Raw genomic sequence first — 11624 nt, 5'->3', positions numbered from 1 at the left:
CCAGTGAATTGGGAGCGGATGATAGTCGGGCCATTGAGATGGCAGGTTTCACATTAAAATGCAAGAAAGCCAGAGAATGGTTCAAGAATTATATGGAGCCTAGAATGAACAGTATGTCTTGGGGAGAGTTCGCCAATGAGTTTGCAGGGTGGGCTTTTCCAGACAGTTCTCGGGAAATGAAAGTAATAGAGTTCGAACAGTTGAGACAGACAGATGAAATGAGTGTTGATGAATTCACAGATAAGTTCCTGGATTTGCTTCAGTATGTGGGTCAAGCCTATGATACTGATCAGAAGAAGGAAAGGAGATATACTATGAGATTGCATCCCAGGTATTCTTCCTTGATTCTTCCAGCAGAAAAGGAGAGTTTCCACACGATAGTGGACGCAGCCAGGAAAATGGAAGCTAGTGCCAATATTCAGAAACAGTCAAAGGCACAGGCTTCGGGGTCTAAGGCCCCCAGTGCAGGCACTGCAGGCAGTAAGAGATGGGATAGAGCAAAAGGAACAAAGAGTAAGTTCTGGAGTAGAGTCAAGTCAGGTCTGGGAATAGGTAGTGGCGCAAGCTCTGGCACAGCTCCAGTCTGCAGAAGATGCGGAAAACCACATGGAGGAGTTTGTCGGTTGGGATCTACAGCTTGTTTTCGATGTGGACAGGAAGGGCATATTGCTCGGGATTGTCCGCAGATGACTTTTGCACCATCCCAGCAGATGAGTTCAGGCAGTGTGGTACAGCCAGTTGTACAACCAGTAGCTCCAGTCATGCCTCAGAGTAGTGGCAGAGGTAGAGGGAGAGGGGCAGCTTCTACTTTAGCAGCAGGTTCCCGAGGTGGAAATCCGGTAGCCCCAGCACGGATTTTCACTGTGACACAGGAGGAGGCTAACACGTCGAACACAGTGGTGTCAGGTAATCTCATCATTGGGTGTTCAGATGTGTATGCTTTGATGGACCCCGGTGCTTCTCATTCCTTTATTGCTGCGAGAGCCATAGAGAGATTGGGTTTGATCAGTTCTGAGTTAGAGTATCCTCTCTGGGTCAGTGGACCTAAGTGTGACCCATCAGTGGCAGTGTCAGTCTGTCGTTTCAGTCCAGTGTTTATAGAGGGTAGATACCTTCCAGCTGACCTTGTGGTTCTAGATTTGACGGATTTTGATGTCATTCTAGGGATGGATTAGTTATCTACATATAGTGCGACTTTGGACTGTAGAGAGAAGCTAGTGAGTCTCAGAGACCAGGATGGGTCAGCGTGTGTCTTCAGAGGAGACAGGAGAGGTACACCCAGAGGTATGATTTCATCCCTTCAGGCTCGTCGTTTGCTTAGGAGGGGTTGTCAGGGGTTTCTAGCTCATGTGAGAGAGCTAGACAGTCAGGTGAGGGAACCAGCCACAGTACCAGTAGTCCGAGAGTTTCTCGATGTGTTCCCAGACGATTTACTAGGACTCCCACCTGATAGGGAGATAGGGTTTGAAATCGAATTGCTGCCAGGTACCAGACCGATCTCTATTCCTCCCTACAGGATGGCGTCAGCAGAGTTAAAAGAGTTGAAAGAACAGTTGCAGGACTTGGTAGATAAGGGTTTCATCCGCCCCAGTACCTCACCTTGGGGTGCTCCAGTGCTCTTTGTCAGAAAGAAGGATGGATCCCTCAGACTTTGTATCGACTACAGACAGTTGAACAAGGTCACTACCAAGAATAGGTACCCTCTACCGAGGATTGATGATCTATTTGACCAGCTAGCTGGAGCAGGTTGTTTCTCTAAAATAGATCTGAGATCCGGATATCATCAGTTGAGAGTTAGAGAGGCAGATGTGCCAAAGACAGCTTTCGGAACTAGATATGGGCATTATGAGTTCTTAGTGATGCCGTTCGGGTTGACTAACGCCCCTGCAGCATTCATGGATCTCATGAACAGGGTATTCAGTGAGTTTCTGGATCACTTTGTCATTGTTTTCATCGATAATATTTTAGTGTATTCCAGAGATGTAGAGGAGCATGCCCAGCATCTGAGAATAGTTCTGCAGACACTGAGAGAGCATGGTTTATATGCCAAGTTCTCGAAGTGTGAGTTTTGGTTGAGGAGCATTTCCTTCTTGGGACATGTGGTATCAGCAGAGGGTATTGAGGTAGACCCCAAGAAGATAGAGGCTGTAGCTAACTGGCCCAGACCCACTACAGTGACTGAGATTAAAAGCTTTTTGGGACTGGCAGGTTACTACAGGAGGTTCGTTCAGAACTTCTCAAAGATAGCAGCTCCTATGACCAAACTGACTCAGAAGAACCAGAAATTTGTCTGGTCAGACCAGTGTGAAGAGAGCTTTGAGGAGCTCAAAAGGAGATTGACCACAGCACCAGTGCTAGCTCTGCCTGTGAGTAATGAGGATTTCACAGTGTTCTGTGATGCATCTCGAGTGGGATTGGGTTGTGTTTTGATGCAGAGTGATAGGGTGATAGCTTATGCTTCTAGACAGTTGAAGAAGCATGAGTTGAATTACCCCACCCATGACCTAGAGATGGCAGCAGTTATCTTTGCACTTAAGATGTGGCGGCATTACCTCTACGGGGTTAAATGCGAGATCTTCACCGATCATAAGAGTTTACAGTACATCTTGAGTCAAAGAGAGCTGAATTTGAGGCAGAGAAGATGGGTAGAATTGCTCAGTGATTATGATTGTAAGATCTAGTATCATCCGGGTAAGGCGAATGTTGTGGCAGACGCCCTAAGCCGAAAGTCACTAGGCAGTTTATCCCATATAGCAGCAGAGCGGAGACCAGTCGTGATGGAGCTTTATAAGCTCTTAGAAGAGGGGTTACAGCTAGAGTTGTCTGGTACAGGTGCATTGATCGCACAGATGAGAGTGACACCTGTGTTTCGATCTTGTCCACTTCTCTAAATTTATCTTAATTGCCCAATCGTATGATTCAGGGTGCACCTCCCGAATATTGTTCATTGCTTCGTAAAACTTTCTTTTCTGATTTTCATTCGCTGATATAAAGGACAAGTTCATAAAAGTAAAATTAGCATAAGTAAGATGTGACATTAAATTTTTAAAATTATGCATACTTCGTATTGAAACATGAAACATACCTGCCTTGCGCAACGCTTCCTTTATTGCTGCATTTTTGAATGTCTTATTATAATTACTCAAAACATGTCTGATGCAGTAACGATGATGACCAGCTGGAGGTTGCCACCAATCTTTCTGCATCGCCTTCAAAATTCCAGCATGTCGATCAGAAATTACACACAAATCTTCTCGGTTGGTTACAAAGATCCTTAAGCAATCCATAAACCATGACCAATTGTCTCCGTCATCCTTATCCACAATGGCAAAAGCTAATGGAAATAGTTGATTATTTCCATCAAGTGCGGTTGCACACAGTATACACTCAGTGTATTTTCCGTATAAGAATGTCCCATCGATTGAGATAACAGGTCGACAATGTTTAAATCCCTCAATCGATTGCTTAAAAGCCCAAAACATACGGTCAAATACACGACACATCGGATTTAATCGCTCATTTATCCAATGTGGATTATCTTCAATCATGTATACTGTTCCTGGGTTAAAATGATGAAGAGCAGTCATGAATCTACGCAAACGACTGTATGATTCATCCCAACCCCCATAAAGCCTTGCAATTGCCTTCTGTTTAGCTTTCCATGTTTTCTGATAAGACGGCTCGTATCCATATTTATCCCGCACTTCAGCTTGTAGGGCAGCAATTTTTATATCGGGCTGTTGTTCAATTAATGCAAAGATAAATGAACAAATAAAATTTTCATCCAATTGGCTATGGTTTTTTGTCACCTGAGGATTCGTACATGTGTGTGGTCCACTGTATCTCGTAATCTTCCATATATCCTCTCCTTCTTTCTTGGATGCTCGAAGCCTCCATGCACACCCACTGTCTTTGTCTTTACACTTAATAGAATAAGTCTTCTCTCTTGTTTCATGATAACAAAATTGATGATGATGTCTCAGATGATATTCTTTTGCAGCCGCAGCCACTGCATCTCTCGAAGAAAATATCATCCCAACTGAAAACTCTTTAGAAGGATCCCAAAAGGAACGACCTTCTGGCCTATCATAAGGATCCACCCTCAGCAAATCGAAGTCTATTTCTGCGTATGGGGGAGGATGAACAACAGGCACAATAGGATTAGAAAATTGTGTGTTGTAATATCGAGACTCACTCCCACGATCCTCCTGACCATTGTCATCATCATCATCCTCAGTAGACATTCATGAATCATCGTCATCGTCATCGTCATCTTCGTCATCATCCTCGTTCTCATTATGTACTGTATCAGATAAATTAATTGATGGCCCTGCAAGACTATCAGATAAACCATAATCATCAACTACATTTTGTTCTTCACATGGTTCATCATTTGATTCCGCAGCAGTTTCAGATGGACCAATATCAGCATCGTCATTTGTAGTATCAATATAACGAAGTATCTTAACATATATTTCAATACTAGGTATACCACCAATTAGATATAAGTAATTAAACATACTAGATATATCATCTTCACCCCATATCTCCATACATTCAAATTTCAAGGATCCATCAACAATTATAGGCTTTCTAAAACTAATTATCTCTATAAATTCATTATTCCTGGATATTCCAATTGCACGAGCAATTTTACCAACAAGTTGATTAAAACTTATCTGTTTACCCATTGGAATAATCTTTGAAAAATCTCCTTCATAATCGTAACCATTATAACTATTTATAATATTACCATCCCAATGAATATTAACATATGCAGGAACCGCCATTTCTCTGATAAAAAAAAAAAATAATTAATCATTTTACCATCATTTACTATATATATATATATAAAATAAAAATTTAGAATATAAAATATTTAAAACTTACCTGCGTCTCTTCTTTTGTAGTCGAATCGATAAGAGTAGAAATAAAATTTTTGTGAAATTTATAGAGGAGAAGAAATAATTTATAGAACGTAATTTATTGAGATATAATGCAGATTTTAAATAATTTATAAAGTAATGAATGTGGTAATTTATAGAGAGATTGAAAATAAAAGTGATCAGAAATGAAAAATGAGAGTGACTGGAAATGGAAAATGATAGTGATCGGAATGGATGGCGTGATTTATAGAGAAATCGAAAATAAAAGTGATCGGAAATGAAAAATGAGTGATTGGAAATGGAATGATGTATCTCGTGGGGGGAAATTTATAGGCGGGGAGTTCGGCACTAACCCTGCCGAAGTAGGGTCACGGACCGTAAAATCACGTGCATGCACCAGCGTGCATGCATGCCGTACATGCATGCATGCTGGTACATGCATGCCTCTCTGCTTGCATGCAGGGTCACGTACGGCCCTGCATGCACTAGTAAGCTCTTCTGCCGAAGAGCTTTCTTCTTGAATAAAAAATAGAACGCTTTATTAAAATAATTTTAAAATAAAAAATAAAATAATTTTAAAATTAAAATAGGAACGCTTTATTAAAATAATTTTAAAATAAAAAATAAAATAATTTTAAAATAAAAAATAAAACGTATTAAATATTTTCAAAAATTAAAATATTATATTTTTAAATAACCATTAAATTTTTTATCTCTTAATTTATATTTATTTTAAAAATTTTAAATTTTATTATTAACAGTCAAATAAATTTTATTTTCGTAGAATATTTAAATTTAGAAAATTTTTAATTTCAAATATATAAATTTATTAAATAATAGATTAGATAATTTATATTTAAAAATTATAATAATAATATTAATATATTTTAATTAATATTAATAGATAATTTTAATTTATTATAATATTTTATTAATTTTTATAAATTTTTTGAATATATATTTATTTTATATATTTTATTTTCAGGCTACAGAAATTTGTTCGGCAGTAGTTCTGCCGAACAAATTCCTATGCCCCATAGTTAAAAAATTATTTTATCATTTTGTTTTGTTTTATATTTTATTTTCATTTAAAATATATGATAGTTAAAAAATATATAATTTTAAATATAAAAAAATTAATATTAATATTTTTTAATTGATATCAATAAATAAATTTTAATTTATTAAAATATTTTATTAATTTAATTTTTTACATTTATATTTGTTTTAGATATTTTATTTGCACCTACACTGGGGTCCATGCATGCAGGGCTTGCACGGCCAATGCAGGTGCATGCATACAGGGCCTGCAGGGCCGTACAAGCCATCTTTACTCAGCTAAAGAAAAGTGTTCGGTCTCGTCAGAGATTCTTGACGAAGTCTTAATTCTCGTGTGTGTTCGGCATTTTGGATGCCAAACATGCCACGCTTGCAGCATCGTCGTGCGTGTTCGGCATCTTGGGTGCCGAACATGCCACGCCTGCAGCCACGGGAGCAGCTTCGTTGCTCCGGTGGCACGAATGAGGCTTGTTCGTGCCGAACAAGCCCGACTCACTCATAGTGCCGAATTTCCCCTTCTTCAGCAACATAGGTGCTGAACAAGTGTGTTCGCCAGTATGACTGGCGAACACTTTAAATTGACACAGAATTCGAAAATATTTTTGGATTTTACATGTTTTTAAAAATATTTTTTATATTATACATGATTTGAAAAATTGCTCAGAATTCTCCATTTACAAACAATATCAGGAGAACAAGCAGCATTGGCTAGAAGGCAGTCCAGCAACTTCACCAGCAATCCTTCCAAGACTATGCAAAATCAGCAACTTTACCAGCAATCCTTCTAAGACTATGCAAAATCATACCCAAGCTTCTATCTATTTTGAGAACTTTCCCCAGGACTCAGGACTAGGATGCTAAAACTTTTTGGGATACTTTTTTTAAAGTTTTCAAACATCTATAAAGTTTATATTCCGGATAAACTAAACCGGAGTGGTCGACGTTTTAGGTTCATTAAAATTTCTTCTAGAGACAATGTAGATAGCCTCATATATGTTTCCAATAACTTGTGTATTGGTTCTTTCAAACTCAGAGCTTCTTTCTCACGTTTTGCCCATCATCAATTTCTGAAGCATAGCAGCAGAAAGCAGGGCAACCTTCACCCAAAATCACAACGTACACAATGAAAGATTTCAAAAGCACTGTAATCACATGATGCAAGGAAATCAATCAAGTTATTTAATAGTTTTTAACCCGTTATTATATACAATTTTAAAATTTTGTAAATTCTCTACGTGGGAATTTACAACCACTCACATTCAATGCCAGAAACAAGATTTCTCTATTCAATCATTGATCGAACCTAAATTAGGCGCATTTTTTCTATTATTATTGATGCTAAACTATACATTTTCTATCTAATTTTGTGTTTTTTATTATATTTTGCAGAAAATGATGGAAAATGGAAATTTGGTAAAAAATGACATAAAAATACTGAAAAGTTAATTTGACCGAAGCATTTGGCCAAATCAGCCTCAAAGAATGACTAAGGAAACTGTACAAGTGGATGAAAGAAAAAGTCAAAACTTAAGTTTTGATATGCCAAAATCGATTTGCCCAAATCACTGGCCAAATCGCCAGAAGCCAGTGACAGTTGAAATCCGGAAGTGTCTTACAGAAACGATTAGGACACGTGATTTGCTTGAATCGATTGGCTCCAGCAGGAAGTGCAAAAACACGGAAAAATTGCAAAAATTCAAAATTCTACAAGTATAAGAGTTCTGTGCTACTTCAAATACGTCAAGACACATTTGAAGCATATCAAAACACTTTGCAAAAAGGATTCATTCCCTCAAGAAAGTTCAATCATGAAGAAACACAATTAAGGAGGGAATTCAAAATCAAATTGAAGAAGAATTTCAACTCCAAGAAGGATTAATCTAGGGTTTTTCACTTATAAAAAGAGCAGCAACCAACAGTAGTAGATCATCCTAGTTTCGGCAGCAACACCAGCAGCGCCTCTCTCCCTTTCTTCTTCCTTTTCTCTTTTATGAGTTCTTTATCCACCATCAGTGGCTAAAAACCTTTTTCCCTAGTTGAAGTAGAAGAAGTTTCAGGTTTGTTATGAATTGGGAGATCTGAAACTCATTGTTAGATCTGAAACTCATTGTTAAACTTCTATTTTTCAATATTTATACAACTTATTCTTCATGTTTATTATTTCCTTGCTATTAGAATCAATAAGAGCCCATTACTTTTAATTGCATAAGCAATATATTGTTAGTTTGAATGATTTAGATCCGTAATTATTTAGATTATTTGAACACAAGTAGTAATTGGTTGCATGATCTAATTTAACCACGCGGTTGTTGAGGTTAGAATTACGTTTTTCTATTCTTTAATGCACTTAACAGTTGCAAAGTAAAGAACCCCAAGGACGTTCATTGGCAACTTGTTAACTAGTGTTTGATTAGCGAACGTTTCCTAATCAAACTAAAATTAAGGAACAATTTGGTTGTGAGGAGCGTCTTCCACAACCTAAACTAATTTATTAAAATAAATAGAAGAATCAAAATATCAATGATTAATTTCAAACTGAAATGAATCCTATGCTTCAACTAGAATCTTTTTATTATTGATTTACTCACCTTTTAATAATTACTTTCTTTACTACTTTAATTTTAATCTTAGTTCATCATCATAAAAAATAATCCCCTTTTATTTTACTTTTATTAGTTAATTTGTCCAAGTCATTGTCAGAAAAGTCCTTAGTGTTAAATTCTTGCAGTTCGACCTTATTACCACTATTTTCAATTCTTTATTATTGATTTCTAATAAGTTTATTTTTTATGGTTTCGACAACTGCTATCAATCATGTTCATGATTATATTGAAGTTCACAATCACATTGAAGAATCGTGAAGGCCAATTCTAAAATGCAACGGTTCACAATATTCAAACAACATTTTCTAAGTCAAGAAGGAGTGTTAGAAGAATTGATTTAGTCTGCAAATTTAATATTATGATTGTTAGGCTAAATTCAATAAGTTAATTTTAAATTATTTTATTAAGATTTTAAGTTTAAAATTTAAAATTATTTATAATTTATTTTTTAATTATATTTTAATGTATAAATACCAAACCAATTGGAGTCTCAATTAATCTCTTGTTCTTCTCTCTTCCAAAAGAACTATCAATTGGCAACTAGTTGTAGCTGGGCTGTAATGGTCATAGTCATCAAATCGTTGAAACTTTTGTACGCATTGTCGTGTTTTAATCTGTTTATGCTCCGTGTAAGTAAAAATAACTAAGAAATCATTTATCTTTGGATTAAAGGAGTTTCGTCAGCTGCTCCAACAAAGGAAAAGATCTGTATTTATATATATGTAACCAGTGGTCTCCTTTTTATAATATCTCATATTCAGAGTTGAAACACACAAAATGGTTTTGCTTGTACTTCTCCTGTTAGCTCTTCCATTCCTTCTTTCATTTCTTCTCCGAAAAATCAAAACCAAAAGAAATCTTCATTTGCCACCTGGTCCAAAGGGTCTTCCATTCATAGGCAACTTGCATCAATTTGATAGCTTAAACCCTAATTCCTACTTATGGCAGCTTTCTCAAGAACATGGTCCTGTAATGTCCTTGCGTCTAGGTTTTGTCCCAATCCTCGTAGTTTCCTCTGCCAAAATGGCTGAAGCAGTCATGAAAACCCATGATCTTATATTCTGTAGCAGGCCTGCTTTAGTTGGCCAGCAAAGGTTGTCGTACAATGGTTTAGACTTGGCTTTTTCACCTTATAATGCTTATTGGAGAGAGATAAGAAAAATTTGTATGGTTTATCTCTTCAACTCTAATAGAGTGCAAAGTTTCCGTCCCATTAGAGAATTTGAACTTTCCCATATGCTTGAAAAGATCTCCAAATCAGCCGTTGCCTCGAAACCTATAAACTTGTCTGAAGCCATGATGTCGCTTACAAGTACTATAATTTGTAGGGTTGCTTTCGGGAAGAGGTACGAGGAAGATGGGGTTGGAAGGAGTAGATTTCAAGAGTTGCTGAAAGAAGCTCAGGCCTTGTTTATGTGTTTTTTTGTTGCAGATTACTTTCCTTTCTTGGGTTTTATTGATAAGTTCACAGGATTGTTACATCGCCTAGAGAAAAACTTCAGGGAATTTGATGTTTTCTATGAACAGATCATCCAAGAACACCTTGACCCAAGTAGGTCAAAGCCTGCAGAAGAAGATATTCTTGATATCTTACTTCAACTGTGGAAGGATCGTTCTTTTAAAGTTGATCTCACCTTTGATCACATCAAAGCTGTGCTTATGGTAACTTCCTGATCATGCAAGGGCAAATTCTTTCTTTAGTTTCTTTATATGGAGCCATGCACTAATAATGATATATTTTTTTTCTTTTGCTCTATACAGAGCGTATTCTTGGGAGGAACAGACACCAGCGCAGCTACTGTTGTTTGGGCCATGACCTTACTGATGAAGAAACCCATGGCAATGAAGAAAGCTCAAGAAGAAATAAGAAAACTTGTTGGGAGGAAAGATTTTGTAGAAGAAGCTGATTGTCAACAACTACCTTATCTCAAAGCTGTGATCAAAGAAACAATGAGATTGCAACGCACAGTTCCCTTATTAGTCCCAAGGGAATCAACTGAAGACTGTGTGTTAGATGGATATGACATAGCAGCTAAAACTGTAGTTTATGTGAATGCATGGGCAATTGGAAGAGATCCTGAAATCTGGGAAAACCCAGAAGAGTTTAATCCTGAGAGATTCATCAATAGCTCTATTGACTTGAAAGGCCAAGATTTTGAGCTGACACCATTTGGAGCTGGTAGAAGAATTTGTCCTGGGATTTTTATGGGTCTGGCAACTGTGGAGGTATCTCTAGCTAATCTTCTTTACAAATTTGATTGGGAGATGCCTGTTGGAATGAAGAAGGAAGACTTGGACATGGATGTGCAACCAGGTATTGCCATGCACAAGAAAAATGCTCTTTGCCTTATGGCCAGGAACTATGCCGGACCTTTGGAGACATACATATGAAGGAAAAACTTACCTCGATAGGATTCTTGAGGTATATAAAAATAAGAAAAAAAAAAAATCGGGTATTTATATATTAGTTCCATATATATTTGACTTAAGCAATAATTTCCTTGGTATGCAACCACTATATTAGAAGAAGTTGTAGTTATCTTCTTTTAAATAGTGTATGTTTATTGTCCTTGTGCTTCATTTTAATAAAAGATAAGCTTTTGTTATTATTATTATTTTCGTCAAAAAGCTGAGTTCATACATTAGTATTTTTAAATAAAGGAAATTTATTAATATTTAATTTATAAAAAAATTAGCATGACAAAAAATTACCTTGCAGAATAGAAAAAAAATAAGAGAAAATTGAGTCTAAATATTGTTATATTAAGTGAAAAACCTAAAAAAAACTTCAAATATAGAATAAGTTTGACATCCGGTTTCAATCACATTGATTTACATAAATATAAATAATTAATAAAAATTATTAAATAATTTAAATTTATTATTTTGAACTGAATAAAAAATAAATTTAAAAATTATTTGAATTAATTTAAATTTAACTGTTATAATTCATATTAAAATTATTTTTTATCGGATAAAAAGTTTAATATCATGATTTTAAGTTAATTATTTTTTTTCTTTATTTTGCAAAAAAAATAAGATGTTTAATTTTTTGATTTTCTCAATTTTGAGCTTA

At 36.0% G+C, this 11624-nt stretch overlaps 1 protein-coding gene across 1 annotated transcript; it reads left to right on the top strand.

The window, feature by feature from the left end:
* The first annotated feature begins 9079 nt into the window (after positions 1 to 9079).
* LOC110614679 (cytochrome P450 83B1) lies at positions 9080 to 11148 on the top strand. The gene is made up of 2 exons (XM_021756297.2): positions 9080 to 10210; positions 10310 to 11148. Exons 1-2 carry the CDS (start codon positions 9326 to 9328, stop codon positions 10937 to 10939), a joined length of 1515 nt encoding a protein of 504 aa, XP_021611989.1. The 5' UTR covers positions 9080 to 9325; the 3' UTR covers positions 10940 to 11148.
* The last annotated feature ends 476 nt before the right edge of the window (positions 11149 to 11624 follow it).

Source organism: Manihot esculenta, chromosome 5 (assembly GCF_001659605.2).
Source record: "Manihot esculenta cultivar AM560-2 chromosome 5, M.esculenta_v8, whole genome shotgun sequence".
Classification (NCBI taxonomy): Eukaryota; Viridiplantae; Streptophyta; class Magnoliopsida; order Malpighiales; family Euphorbiaceae; genus Manihot; species Manihot esculenta.
Note: the sequence above shows the minus strand (reverse complement) of the source record. Positions and strands in the feature narration are given on the sequence as shown.